The sequence below is a fragment of the Mustela putorius genome, unplaced genomic scaffold (genome assembly GCF_011764305.1).
Source record: "Mustela putorius furo isolate JIRA1106 unplaced genomic scaffold, ASM1176430v1.1 tig00003834_pilon_pilon_pilon, whole genome shotgun sequence".
Taxonomy (NCBI): Eukaryota; Metazoa; Chordata; class Mammalia; order Carnivora; family Mustelidae; genus Mustela; species Mustela putorius.
Window position 1 is genome coordinate 59,433,249 of NW_025421987.1, and position 15,612 is coordinate 59,448,860.

Below are 15,612 nucleotides of genomic sequence, written 5' to 3' on the forward strand. Positions count from 1 at the left end.
TTCACAACTTCCCTGAACCTCAGCTTCCTCCACATGAAAAGGGATGAACATTAACCCGTGCAAAGATGTTGAACCGAAGCAATACGAGCGTTCATCAAGCCTTCAGCATGATATGATAATATACTAAGCGGTAATCCAACTATAAAAATGCACAGAAAATTGTTTTTAAGTCGTTAAGCCTTTGAGATCTCTGGACAAAGGCATTCTAAAATACTATATGAAAGCACTTAAATCTGAACTTTATCTAATTAGATGCAAAATAAATCTTGAAAAAATAAAGGTACTTTTTCTAACTCCTTTGTTTCTTCACTTACCATATTTGTTCTTTTTTTATTACAAATAAAAACTTGTAACAGAAAATACCCCACAGCAAATGCCATGTGTGTGTGTTTGTGTTTGTGTGAGAGATAGAGAGAGAGAGACAGAGATGAAGCAATGAACAGAAACTTTAGATGAGGTTCACAGAAAAACAGAGTGGAACTCAGGGTCACAGGATAAGGTCACAACTCCCCTTTGCTAAGGAGTCATTCACCTGCAAGATACTGCAATGCCAGGAGAGCCAGTCTGGAAAGGTAGAGGCAGGATTTAGTTTTGACCTTGATAATAATTAACTAGGTTAACTTGGGACAGTCATTTCATCTCTGCTTCCCTTTCTTGACCTGTGAGATAAAGTACTCCTTACCCTAGAAAAGTCCTATAGTGGGATAGCATAATGAATGTGAAAAAAGAAAAAAAAATTGTAACCTCTTAAGTACTTTTTTTTTTAAGATTTATTTATTTATTTATTTATTTGACAGACAGAGATCACAAGTAGGCAGAAAGGCAGGCAGAAAGAGAGGGAAGCAGGCTCCCTGCTGAGCAGAGAGCCCCATGTGGGGCTCGATCCCAGGACCCTGGGATCATGACCTGAGCTGAAGGCAGTGGCTTAACCCACTGAGCCACCCAGGTCCCCAACTCTTAAGTACTTTAATAAAGTAAGTAAGTCTGAGCTTCTCTTAAACTTAACTTAAAGCAATAATAAAGCATTATAGTCTGTCACCAAATCAGGAAAGAAGAACTAAACTTGGAAAGTCGAAGTCAGCTGAGATTATAGGATTGTTAAACAGCACTCTGATCCCTGGGAAATTTCTCCCTCTACCCTCTACATCTCCCCCAGCTTTTGATGGAGATTGCTCCAAAAATACTGACCACAAGTAAATCTTTGACTCTTAAATAAATTTCACTCAAGGATATCCCGATAGCAGGATTGACAGAGCTTATCCCTGACTATGTATCACAAAACACACACCCCAGCAGGGGAAAAGCAATTCATCTTAGTTTACGGGGAGGAATGACAAGTCTCGATTCCTCTCTGATTGGTGGCTGCAGTAAGGCCACCTGAGAATGACAGGTAAGTGCTCTGAATGGCTCTGTGGCCTGACAGTACACACATACCATGCTGGTAACAAGCAGACTGATGACTTGCATTTATTAACTGAACACTTACTATGGGTTGAGCCTCCCAAAATTTCAGACATCAGAAAGGATAGGATTGGAGTTGATAGCATAAAGGAGGAAAGGCACTGATCTAAACTAATTTGTAAGGAAGAAAGTGGTAACCCCATTATGGTTATTGGGGCAGGCACATTTCTTATACCTGGAGGGGATGCGACCAGTGGATGAGACCAATTTGCTTCTCAGGCAAATTATCCATAAACGAGTTAACTTGAGCTCTTGGTTCGACCCAACAACGACACCGTATTTGCATCCAGGGCGCTGGAATAAAAGTGCTGTCAGAAATAAACTAAAAGCTCCAACTTCACAAACACAAAAGGCAGCTCACCATGAAATACACTGTTGTCCACCAGAAAATGCCTGCGGTACTGCACACAGTTTCTTTTCTCCAAGTTCCAGTAGCTCATTGTCAGGAGATTGCTGGCACAGCATCAAAACCAAATTGCTCTGTCGAGGGAAACAGAGGGAGACAAACATGAGGAAAATGGCAGCCACACGCTCACCGTGGTAACATAATGCATCAGTTACCCGGCATGATGAGGCAACACAGGCCCCATACAACTTCTCCAAATGTGGAACTGGGATCCCCTAAGTCCTAAGAAGTTTCCCACAAGTCTTCCCAGAGGGTAGGACGTCACTTAACACACCACGGACAGTAGCTTTTTCAAACAGCACCTTTCGGGATTCAGTCATTACCATCTCAAGGGGGGAATAAATCTACAACCAGAGAATAAGTTTCAGGACGGGCTGATGTGCTCCAGGCCTCGCTCATGTTTGGCCAGGACCAAAACCAGGCAAAGCCGATAACTTCTCAGGAAGTTTCATCTCTAGGAGGAAAGGTAACCATCATTCCCAGTTCCTGAATTTTGGCTTAGTACCCCTCTGGCAGACTGTGCAATCAATCCTTAGGCATCTTAGAAATTATAACAATGTCTGTGTAGCCATGGATAAGCCAAACAGGTAAGAAAGCTTGCCTCCCTCTTTTGGTTTCACTGGTGGCCCATTCAGGACCATTAAGGCCTGGCTCAGCGCACACTACACTCACTGGTGTAAGGAGAAATGGGCACAGGTCTCAAGCCGTGCAGACAAGAAGCGGTGCCTGCCCCTCCGTCAGGCTTGCCCCAGCACAGAGAGCACAATGCTAACTAGAGCCAGCATTTGAAAAGCAGAGATCTGAGCTGATGAATTAAACTCCTCCAAAAGCTGATGTGCATAACCCTGAACAAGGCCCCCATTGTTCACAGGATTTGGCTAAAGCAACTTTTCAGAATTCCAGCTCCTTTCCTGGTCACAGAATAAAGCCAGGCAACACCAAGCAGGGCCGGCACGAAGAAAAACCCACAGGTGGGAAACAATTTGTTATCTGTCCTATTAGAACAATGTAGAGTTTTGTAAAGATACTCCAGGATGAAGTCAGCCACTTGGTGAAAAAAATAAATTATCAGAGCTTTGTCTATTCATCAATGGAACAATTGGTGAAGGCTCCTAACGCTTTTGCCAGAGCTTCTCCTTGGCTCAAAGGCTCCTTCTTAACCCTCTCCAGCAGCAATCTCACCTGACTCCAACATATCCATTTTTGTTCTGGCTTCATGCCTCACTCCCGCCTGGCTAAGTCTGGCTTAGTCGCTCCTACTTCCTCAGGCTGAAGATAAGTCCTACCAGGGGTGCCTGGGTAGCATCTGCCTTTGGCTCAGGTCGTGATCCCAGAGTCCTGGGATCGAGTCCCACATTGGGCGATCTGCTCAGCGGGGAGTCTGGTTCTGCTGCTCCCACTGCTTGAGCTTGCTCGCTTGCTCTGTCAAATAAATAAACTCTCTAGGGACGCCTGGGTGGCTCAGTCAGTTAAGCCACTGCCTTCAGCTCAGGTCATGATCCCAGGGTCCTTGGATAGAGTCCCACATCGGGCTCCCTGCTCAGCGGGGAGCCTGCTTCTCTCTCTGCCTCTGCCTGCCACTCTGCCTGCTTATGGGCTCGCTCTCTCTCTCCCCCCGCCCCACCACAAATAAATAAATAAATAAATCCTTAAATAAATAAATAAGCTCTCTAAAAAGAAAATGAGCCCCACAAATCTAAGTTAAAACCACCTATAGATCCAACTATAAAAGATGACAGCTAACAGTTGATTACTGGAGATAACACCCCCTCCCACTTAATACTGAATACTGAATACAAAGAGCTCTTCTTTTAAAAAGTATCTTTAGTTATATAAATAAAGTAGTCATATATGCTCATTAATTTTTTTAAGTCAACACTGAAATCCATCAAAAATCCTTAAAAATTTAGGGGCACCTGGGTGGCTCAGTGGTTAAGCGTCTGTCTTCAGCTCAAGGCTCCCTACTCAGCGGGAAGCCTGCTTTCCCTCTCTTCGTCCCCCTGCTTGTGTTCCCTCTCTCGCTGTGTCTCTCTCTGTCAAATAAATCAATACAATCTTTAAAAAAATAAATCCTTAAAAATTTAAAAAACCCTTCTTCCTTCATTCCATAGTCTCTCTCTTAGAATGACCACTTTTGTTTGGTGTGTATCATTCCAGTTCATTTTCTGTGCATTCACATATGTATGTATGTGTGTGTGTGTGTATACATGTGTGTATAAAATACATATACATACATGCAATTTCAAAGACATCTATATATTTTTTAAATATTTGAGAGAGTACGTGTGCACATAGTGGGGAGAGAGAGAGAATCCTCAAGCAGACTCCCCACTGAGCAAAGAGCCTGATGCAGGGATCAATCCTAGGACACTGGGATCATGACCTGAGCTGTAATCAAGAGTCAGACGTTCAACTGATTGAGCCACCCAGGCACCCCAAAGACATCTATATATTTAATAATACCTTTTTGTAAGAACTGGAAATAATTTTAGTATTATCAATAGTACCTGTTTTCTACAGAAGTATATTGACTATTCATTTATATTTTTTGAAGACTTTATTTATTTGAGGGAGGGAGAAAGAGTGAGCATGAGCTGAGGGGAGGGAAAGAGGCAGAGAGAGAAGCAGACTCCCCACTGAGCAGGGAGCCCCATGTGGGACTCGATCCCAGGACCTGGGGATCACAACTTGAACCACAGGCAGACATACTCAACTGACTAAGTCACCCAGGTGCCCTGATTATTCATATTAGAAATAATTTGAGTTACATGGAATTAAAGAGAACCCTGTCTGTATTTACGCTCAATTTTCCTTACTCACTTGATCTTATGGTTTCCTGTGTCATTCTTTCCTTTGCATTCTGTTTATTCTCAATCCAGGGAAGGTTAGCAGAATTAGAAGATGAAATAATAATGTGCTTTTGTAAATAATTAGCAAAACAGATGAACATACCTGACTCTTTCTTGGCTTCCTCTTAACCAGATGAAAGAAGGAAAGAAGAGGATATTAACATAAGTGATTCACCCATGCTGCTAGGGAAGGGTAACAGTGGGACTTGAAATCATATCTTCGGATTCCAAACCCAAGATTCTAGCCATCACAGGCTAGAAGGACCTAGACTGTTATACAATATGGTGGGATTGTTTTCTTTTTTAAGATTTATTTACTTAAGAGAGATCAGAGAGCATGCACACACGAGTGGGGGGAGGGGCAGAGGGAGAGTTAGAAAAAGAATCTCCAGCAGACTCCTCTCTGAGCACAGAGCTCCCCATGGGGCTCAATCCCATGACGCTGAAATTATGATGTGACCCCAAACAATGCAGCACTTGCATCCGAACTTAGCTGTTAAATAAAGCTGGCAGGAAACCCAGCCTCAGGAGTCTCAAAGCTGGGATTCCCCAAGGGTTCATGGTCCCATTTGCAAGAACACAATACGTGAAAATATCTACTAAAATGCAGTTTCAATGATTTTTCAAAAAACACCAATTCAGGAGCGCCTGGGTGGCTCAGTGGGTTAAGCCACTGCCTTTGGCTCAGGTCATGATCTCAGGGTCCTGGGATCAAGTCCCACATCGGACTCTCTGCTCAGCAGGGAGCCTGCTTCTCTCTCCCTCTCTCTCTCTCTCTCTCTCTCTCTCTGCCTGCCTCTCTGTCTACTTGTGATCTCGCTCTGTCAAATAAATAAAGAAAATCGTTAAGAAAAAAAAAAAGAGAAAAAATACCAATTCAGATTACATTAGAGATGTGTTTCCATTGCATCATTCACGTAATTTGAAGTTGTTTGGTCAATATTCAAGCAGAAGCACAGATGTTTAAAAATTGACTCAACTTTCCTTTGGGACTTACTGCACCTCACAAGGGGTCCATGGAACATACATGTTACATTTAGAACTCTTCACAGAACACACAGATGCCTAATCCTTGCAACAATTCATAAAATTAATAACTTACAGTAACTAAAAAACTTTAGATAGGGAAGTAACTGGTTTATTAAAACTGGCTTCAGATTAATAAGATTTTTTTTAATGGATGGTAAAGTTACAGGAAATGCTATATAAATGCATGTATCTTTTAACAATTTATTTTTACCCATTTTTAGAGCTTGAAACAAGATTAATGAGATTTTTTTTTTTAATGGATGGTAAAGTTACAGGAAATGCTATATAAATGCATGTATCTTTTAACAATTTATTTTTACCCATTTTTAGAGCTTGAAACACACACGAAAGCTCACAAAACATACATTGTGATGTCACTTACCACCCAGAGACAACTGCCATGTTTACTGTGGCCTCTTTTTTTAAAATATAAATCAGGTCCTACTATGTTGCAATCTACTTTTTTTAATTCAGTAACTTACTAATATATTGTGATACTCTAGCCATATCAACGTATTTCTATAAAATAAATGTAATTTGAAACGGAAATTGTAATCAACTCTACTCAAAGACCTCACACTCCAAAAAGTCAGTAAGAGGGGTGTCTGGCTGGCTCAGTTAAGCGTCTGTCTTTGGCTCAGGTCATGATTCCAGAGTCCGGGGATCAAGCCCACCGTCAGCGGGGAGCCTGCTTCTCGCTCTGGCCCTCCTCCTGCTGTGCTGTCTCTGTCAAATTAATAAATAAAATCTTAAAAAAAAAAAAAAAACTCCATAAGAAATAAGGCAGCCATAAGAAATGAAAGAAGCCAGGTTAAGTACGCAGAGGGGAGTCACCTGTCAGATGAACTATAAATATCCACAACGTTTACAAGTTCCTAAGTTTGTTTTATGATAAGTCACCTTTATAATCATTCCACATTTGTTTACTTTTGCCATTTTATCTGTAGGTTCATGACTAAAATTGCCAATGTCAAATTATATGATGCTTAGAAAGCTGTAAGTGTAGGACAGGACCACCTTCAAAAAGGGAAATTTCGGATGACACCTTTAAGAAAAGCAGGAAGTATTTTCAGTAACAAGCAAAGATGTTTAAAAACGTTTTTTAGCACTCTACAGAGGAAAAAGAAATCCTTTACACAAACAACTGCTTCACAAAAGTCCCCTAAGAAAAAGCGGTACAGTTGCAGGCATCCCGTGAGCTGTTGTCCCCAACCCCTTTCCTCTGGCTCTCCTCTAGAAAGCTCCTTTACGTGCACAGGTGTAGCTGGTGTCTGGCCCAAGCCAGCTCAGGTGGGCATGTGGCTTAGACCCGCCAAATCAAAGAACAGCATCCCAGGGCCTCAGCCTTTTCAGACCCCTGAGCACCAGGCATAGGGTTCTGCCTGAACTATTGGAAAAACAGTTTTCTCCTGGACTTGAAGTTTTGAGGCCTCGAAACCTAAAGTTCCAGGCACCCATCCTGTCACTACAAGAGGAGGATCTGGGGCGCCTAGGTGGCTCAGTGGGTTAAGCCTCTGCCTTCGGCTGAGGTCATGATCCCAGGGTCCAGGGATGGAGCCCTGCACCCTGCATCCAGCTCTCTGCTCAGTGGGGAGCCTGCTTCCCCTTCCCTACCCCCACCCCCCCACGCCCCTCACCATCCCACTGCCTCTCTGCCTACTTGTGATCTCTCTATCTCTGTGAAATAAATAAATAAAATATTTAAAAACAAAACAAGGGATCTGTTTGAGGATCTGTGTGAGACTGGATCCATCCCAGAAGAATGGAAAGAAAGGAAGTCCTGCCGGTATCATTGAAGCCACACCTGAAGCTACACCTATCCCTGCCCTTTTTAGGTAAATGAGACAGTACATCCCCTTTTTCGTTTAGTGTTGTTTAAGCCACATCACGTTGAGCTTTCTATCACTTGCAACCAAAGAGTCTTGACTGGTGAGATGTGTCAGCAGAGCAAAATGGAAGGAGAGGCCGCCTGGCAATCACAAGCACTCCGTTCGAGCTTCCTCTCTAACAACTAACTCAGGGGGGACAGGGGACAAGTGTTTTTAACTAGTCCTGAGTTTCAGTATATAATTCTGTATTTTCTGGAGATTTCCTTGGAGATCTACTGCATTCAAGTCCTTTGTTCTGGTAGCAAAGTCTTCCTCATGCCCCTTGAAGGTGTAGGAAGCAAAGCAAAACCTGAAACTTTCTCTTAAGCTTCAGAATTCCCTTAGTGGTTTTTAAATGTGAGGCAAATCTCTATCACTGCTTTAATATGAGTTTTATAAAACACTGCAAATCTATTCAAGTCACTTGAATGGCTTAGTAAAGGGTAACTATTTAGGGCGCCCGGGGGGCTCAGTCATTAAGCATCTGCTTATAGTTCAGATCATGATCCCTGGGTTCTGGGATCAAGCCCCGCATGGGGCTCCCTGCTCGGTGGGGAGTCTGCTTCTCCGTCTCCCTCTGCCAGTCACTCCCCCTGCTTGAGTGCTCTCTCTATATACATATATTTCTCTCTCTCCCTGTCAAATAAATAAAAAACAACTATTCAAATTCATAAATGGAAATCAGTTTTAACACTGTGCCTAAGGAATTAAAATAGGAAAATCCTTAAAAGAACTTTGCAGGATGAAGGGAACATTATACATAGTTATATAACATATATATATATATATGTATATATAACATAAATGTATATACACACAAAAAAATACATATACAATTTTTAAATTGTTTAATTCCAGTAGAGTTAACATTAGTTACGGGTGTACAATGTAGCGACTCAACAGTTCGGCACATTACTCAGTGCTCATCGGGATAACCCGCTTCACCTACTTCACCAACCCTCCACCCGCCCCCCCTCCGGTAACCCCATTTGTTCTCCACAGTTAAGAGTCTGTTTTTTGTTTTTCTCTTTTATTCTTTGATCTTTTGTTTCTTAAATTCCACATGTGGGTGAAATCATTTGTCTTTCTCTGACTGGCTTTTATCTCTCAGCATTTCACTCTCTAGATCCATCCATGTTGTTGCTTTTTTGTTTGTTTGTTTTTCCTCCCTTAAGTAGAGGGATCTGTCTATGAGACGCTGATATGCTGACCACTACTTCTCCCTGTTCACCTACCCCAACTGCTACCACCACAGTCCATTCTCCTTGGCACCCCTCTTCCATAAAAACTGCCACTACCCCTCTCATTCCTCCCATTCTCTCAATATATATTGCAAATCACTATGGTTTGTACAATATTCCATTTATATCTTGCCTTTTAAAAAAACTGACACTTATTGGAGTGGCTGGGTGGCTCAGTCGGTTGGTTAACCCTCCAACTCTTGGTTTCAGCTTGGGTCATTATCTCAGGTCCTGAGATGGAGCCCCCCTGGCGGGCTCTGCTCTTGTTGCAGAATTCACTTGACATTCTACCTCTACTTCCCTCTCCACCCCCACTCACACCCTGCCCCCCACCCCATGCATGTGCACTCTCTCCCTAGAATAAATAAAACACTTTAAAAATAACAAAATAAAATAAAAACCTAACACAATAGCCCTATGAGTCGTTGAATTTTTTTTTTTAAGATTCCATTTATTTACTTGACAGAGACAGAGCAAGAGAGGGAACACAAGCAGAAGGAGTGGGAGAGGGAGAAGCAGGCCTCCCGCCAAGCAGGGAGCCTGATGCAGGGCTTGATCTCAGGACCCCGGGATCATGACCCGAGATGAAGGCAGACACCCAACAACCGAGCCACCCAGGCGCCCCAAGTCATTGATTATTAAGCACGAGTTCAAAGAGGTTAATAGGACACAACAGGTTGCAAACCCATGTCTTCAGACTCCAAATCCACTGTGTCCAGTCCAACGCTATACTCCGTCCAGCTGAGTTCCTTCCCTGACACTCCGCTTCCCTATGGAAGGAGCCTAGAGCTGTGGTATTGGTGATAGGCAAGACTTACTCTTCCCATCCCAACCCTTCAATTCAACTCCAGTAGGGGCCAATCAATGAAGGAAAGGAGGCAGGAGGAGAAGCTTAAATGTGACTTCAAAAACCTGCATACCCTGTTCCTCCAGCCAGGAGCCTTTGAAGTAGACAGATTGCAAGAGATCAGAGTCAAGTGTCAGTCCTCTGATTATCAGATAGTGGGAGGTTTCTTTGCAATGAAATTTGAGTGAGCTACTTGGACCAAGTTCAGAAACACCAAGGCCAAATTTGCTGGCCAGCCAGCATTGTGAAAACTGTTGAAGAGATCAGTGTATTCTCCAGATTGCTAGGGGAAGAAGGCTATAGCCCGAAATTAAAACATAATGAATGGGGGCACCTGGGTGGCTCAGTGAGTTAAGCCTGTGTCTTCAGCTCAAGTCATGATCTCAGGGTCCTTGGATCAAGTCCCACATCAGGCTCTCTGCTCAGCAGGGAGCCTGCTTCCTCCTCTCTCTCTGCCCGTCTCTCTGCCTACTTGTGATCTCTGTCAAATAAATAAATAAAAATCTTAAAAAAAAAAAAAAAACATAATGTATGCACTCACCCTGCTATTGGAAAAGAAATAACTAGCTCACAGGATGTAGTAAGGCATTAAAGGGCAATGGAAAAATGCCTGGCTGGAAGTTAAGAGGCTCGAGGTGCAAACCAGTCCTACCTCTAAATTGTCAGGTAAATCTCTTCACACCCCTGTACTTCAGCTGCCTCATCTGTGTACAAAAAAGGGGTGGTGGTGAATGAGATGCTCTCTCAGACCTTCTGACCTTTAATATCCCACACTCTATTAATAAGGATTATGGGCAACCCCTCCCCAATATCCCAATCCCTATGTCTTTTTATTTTATTTTAGATTTATTTGACAGAGAGAGAGGGAACACAAGCAGGGGGAGTGAGAGGGGGAGAAGCAAGCTTCCTGCTGAGCAGGGAGCCCAATTCGGGGCTCGATCCCAAGACCCTGAGACCATGACCTGAGCCAAAGGCAGATGCTTAACAACTGAGCCACCCAGGCGCCCCCGCTTTGCCTTTAATTATGAATTAAAATAGCCCTGAGAAAGCACAGCTTATTCCCATTAGCAGTGTAGCATTTAGCTTATATGGAGAAGTACTGATTTCCCTTTCTTTAAGCCTTGCTGTGAGATAAAATACATAATTAATAGGCTCTGACAGTAATGTTCATAAAGTAATAAGTGCTTAGAAACAGGAAGGCATGGGGCGCCTCAGTGGCTCAGTGGGTTAAGTGTCGGACTCTTGATTTCAGCTCAGGTCATGATCTCAGGATCGTGAGATCGAGCCTCTTGTGGAGCTCTGAGTTCAGTGGGGAGTCTGCTTAAGAGATTCTCTCCCTCCCTCTGCCCTTTCCCCTCTAAAATAAATAAATTTTTTAAAAAGACAGGAAGGCATATGGGAAAAGTTCCCAAAACTGCATCCTGCACCTCATGGCTTTTAAAAACACATTTGGGAATTTCTGTACCGAGCTATCCCTAGAAGTTGAGAATTCAGACCAAACTCAGTTAAAAGCTAAATTTCAAAGAAAGCAGCTCCTCTAGAATTTCTCCACTAATTTTAGGTAAAGAGAATTACACAGTGCAAGGACAGCGTATCAAGGGCCCCATCTCCTCTTCCTTTGGACCAGACCCAACTGCCAGCTTTTCAAGCAGTTCAGAACACTGCCTGGGTGAGCTGTGGGGGGCCCTGGTCAGAGGGGCCCCATTCCACTTCTCTGCTGGCAGGTCACTGTCCTGTATCCACCCACTCACCCCCTTGTCACAAGCTCCCTCCCTGCCTTCCCACAGGTTTCCAAGCACTGCCAAACTGGTTGTTAAAGGGCTCTGCAAACAGCCTAATTCCAAGCGAGCCCCCTCCCAGCTATGTCCACAAAGGGAAAGAAATAAAAGGGAACTTTGTTCATTTTTTTAAGGCTCGAAGGGGACACCACTAAACCCTAAGTTCCTGGTGTATTTTATTTCTTTACAGCAATCAGGAGCTGAATATGCTCTGAGCTAGTTGAGCAATGAGATACAGTCCACCCTCCAAAGAACATGCACACTTCCTTTGAAAAGACTAGTTTAAAATATAGTATGTATCCAGCACTTGACAGAGTCCCTACTTTTTGGTTTAGCAATAGTCTTCTGGAAATATACTATTATAAAAGTAATTAAAGATACAGGCCAAAATGTATACCTAGAAATGTTCACTGCATCATCTCTTATAATACAAAAAAATCAGAACTCTAAATATTCAGCTCTTGGGTTAGCTTTGCCAGTCGTGTAGGTAATTAACAAACGTGTTTGCAAAGGTTTTGTAAAAGAGTGTAGAAAAATGTCCATGATAAAATGCCATATGAAAAAAAAAAAAAAACAGGATATAAAACACTGACTATTGGGCTTCTGGGTGGCTCAGTGGGTTAAGCCTCTGCCTTCGGCCCAGGTCATGATCTCAGGGTCCTGGGATTGTGCCCTGCATCGAGCTCTCTGCTCAGCGGGGAGCCTGCTTCCTCCTCTCTCTCCACCTGCCTCTCTGCCTACTTGTGATCTCTGTCAAAATAAATAATTTTTTTAAAAAAATCTTTAAAAAAACCCAACTATGAAGAACAATATTGCATAGAATAATGGATCCTGGGGTGCCTGAATGGTCACTCAGTTCTCTAACTCTTGATTTTGGCTCAGGTCATGATCTCAGGGTCATGAGATCAAGCCCCCAAGTTGGGCTCTGAGCTCAGAGCCAAGTTTGCTTGTCCCTCTTCCTGCAGCCCCCCCAAATAAATAAATAAAATCTTAAAAAAAAATCAATGTTTCACCATTAACAGTGATGTTTGTTGTAGGTTATTTATAAATATTCTTTACCATATTAAGAAAGTTCCCTTGTATTTCAATTTCTTGAACAGTTTTTTACATAACATTAAACTTTTTAACACACTTTCTCTGCACGTGATAAGATCTTTCAGCATTAATCTGCTGTAAATTTACCAAAATCTGGTAAATTTTCTATTTTTAGTATATGTGCTGCCGAAGCGAGCACCTGGTAAATTTTCTAATGTTAAACCAACACTGGGATTCCAGGATGAATCCAATCTGTTCACGATGTATTGTCTTTTCAATACATTGGTGATTTAGCTTGCTCATGTTTTATGATTTTTATGTGTATGTTCCTACTTGTTCCTATTGGCCTACAATTTCCATTTCTCATATTGTTCTCAACACTTTTTATTGAGGTTATTACAGCTTTATAACATGGATTTCTAATCCCCAGAAGAATTTATACGAGTTTGAAATTATCTTTTTCTTGAATGTTTGATAGGAAACATTTGCTCATAAATCCATCTCAGGGGGCACCTGGGTGGCTCAGTTGTTAAGTGTCTGCCTTCAGCTCAGGGGTCCTGGTATCAAGCCCCCCATGGGGCACCCTATTCTGTGGAAAGCCTGCTTCTCCCTCCCACAATCCCCTTGCTTGTGTTTCCTCTCTATCAAATAAAGAAAAATCTAAAAAAAAAACAAAAACAAAAAACCAAACCTCAGTCTAGACCTTCCTTTACAAAGAAATATTTGGCTACTGGTTTGTTTGTTTTCAACTGGTTTATTTTATTTAAAAATTCTAGGATTATTAAGCCTTCCTATCTTTTCAAATTTAGTTTTGGTAAATTTATATTTACCTAGTAATTCATTAATTTTTTCTAAGCTTTCAAATGTTTTGGCATAAATTAGTTCAGAATACAGTCTTTTTAGTATCTAAAACATCTGCTTTTCCAATCCTGTAATTGTTTATTTGTACTGTTCTCTTCTATTTAAGTCACTCTCATCATATGTTTATCAAAAACATTACTAGCTCTTATGAAAAGCCAAAATTTGTCATTATTGTTCCTCTGTAATGAATAACATGAAAGTATTACTACTATTCTTTTCTATTTTCTTTGAATCTCTTTTGCACCCTATTTGAATCTTCTAAATTCAACATTTAGCTAAGTTTCAGGTTTTGTTTTCTTTTCTTTCTTTTTTTTTTAAGATTTTATTTATTTGACAGACAGAGATCACAAGTAGGCAGAGAAGCAGGCAGAGAGAGAGGAGGAAACAGGCTCCCGCCGAGCAGAGAGCCCGATGTGGGGCCTGATTCCAGAACCCTGGGATCATGACCTGAGCCGAAGGCAGAGGCTTTAACTCACTGAGCCACCCAGGCGCCCCAGGTTTTCTTTTCTAATATAAGCATTTATACACGCTTTAGCTTCTTTCCCCAACCCTGAATTTTGACCCATAACATTTTTCTTATCTTCTATCGTCATGATATCTTCTAGTTACTAGAAGATAAAAATACTTTGATTTCCATGACGATTTCTTCTCTGATGAAAAGGTCATTTTGAAGCATTTCTATGATTATTCATAGTTATATTTTTAATCAGTTTTGAGCTTAATTGCATTGTGGTCACAGATATGGTCTGTATGACACAATTATTCAGTAATTGCTAAGACTTCAGGGTGACTGGGTGGCTCAGCTGGTTAAGCGTCTGCCTTCACCTCAGGTCATGATCCCAGGGTCCTGGAATCGAGCCCCACATGGGGTGCTCTGCTCAGCGGGAATCTGCTTCTCCCTCTCCCTGCTGCTCCCTCTGCTTAATACTCTCTCTCTCTGTCAGGTAAATAAATCAAATCTTTAAAAAATTGTAACTGTACAATTTAAATAATTGTAAGACTTGCCTGGTAACAAAGTTTGAATGTTTTTTTTATAAATGTTCTAAGTGTATTTGGAAAAAATGCATAGTCTGCAGTTTTGAGATAGTGATTTTCATGCCTATCACCTCAAACTTATTCAAGTTCTACTGCTTAAATCTTGTATATGATCACAGATCTTTTCCCCCACTTTATCAAGTACTGAGGAAACAGATTAAAATCTCACTAGTAATACAGTTAGCAACTCAATAATGCGGGAAAGGGATGCCAATATCCCACACAGTTGAAAATCCACATATACCTTTTGACTCCCCCCAAAGATCTCTATCTGTCAAATAAATAAATAAAATCTTCTTAAAAATTTAAAAAAATAAATTTTGTTAAAAAGTTCATCATTCCGAGGAGTTGAAACTTTTAACCAATATAACCATTTTTTTTTCTAAAAATGCTTTTTCAGCATTTAAAGTCTATTTTGCCCATTGTCAATCCTGCAGACTTTCTTTTGGTTTTTTTGTTTGCTTTTAGATTTTATTTATTTGAGAGAGAGACAGTGAAAGAGAGCATGAGAGAGGAGAAGCAAACTCCCCGTGGAGCTGGCTGCTGATGCAGGACTCGATCCTGGTACTCCAGGATCATGACCTGAGCTGAAGGCAGTTGCTTAACCAACTGAGCCACCCAGGTGCCCCTTTCTTTTGTTTTTTATCTAAAGTCTATTTTGCCCAATGTCAATACTGCAGGCTTTCTTCTGGCTTTTAATCATCCATTTATTGTTCTATATTCTTTTACTTTTAACTTCTCTGTATCTTTATGTTTCAGACATGTCTTTTATAAACAGCAAAGAGCTGAATTCATTTTTCATCCAGTGTAAAAATCTTTGGTTCCTTCAGATTATAATTACTGATAACATTCGTTATTTATTTCTATATTTTGTTTTGTACTTGCTATTTGTCTTATTCTGTTTCTTTTCTCAGCTTTTTTGACTTCAAGATTTATTTTTCTCATTTCAATTTTCCCCATTAGCTAGAAAGTTGTTCCGTCATTTTTAGTGGTTGCTTCAGAAATTTTAACATACACACTTCACTAACAAAAATCTACATTTAACCAGTATCTTTGACTTCCTCCCAAACTATGCAGGAAATTTATAAGATATTAACTCTATTTACTTCTCCCAACTTTTACCATTTTTAAAAAATTTTTTATTTAATTATTTGACAGAGAGAAAGAGAACACAAGCAGGCAAAATGGTAGAGGGAGAAGCA

At 41.2% G+C, this 15,612-nt stretch overlaps 1 protein-coding gene across 6 annotated transcripts in view; it reads right to left on the reverse strand.

Annotated features, from left to right (window-relative positions):
- Positions 1–15,612, reverse strand: part of PLCH1 (phospholipase C eta 1) — a 217,284-nt gene that overhangs the window by 181,879 nt on the left and 19,793 nt on the right. For all 6 annotated transcript variants that reach the window (XM_013057739.2, XM_013057741.2, XM_045088543.1 and 3 more), the window contains exon 2: positions 1,823–1,941. In XM_013057739.2, coding sequence (XP_012913193.2) covers positions 1,823–1,901 — 79 coding nt within the window. In that variant the 5' untranslated portion in view covers positions 1,902–1,941. The remainder of the gene's footprint in view (positions 1–1,822; positions 1,942–15,612) is intronic.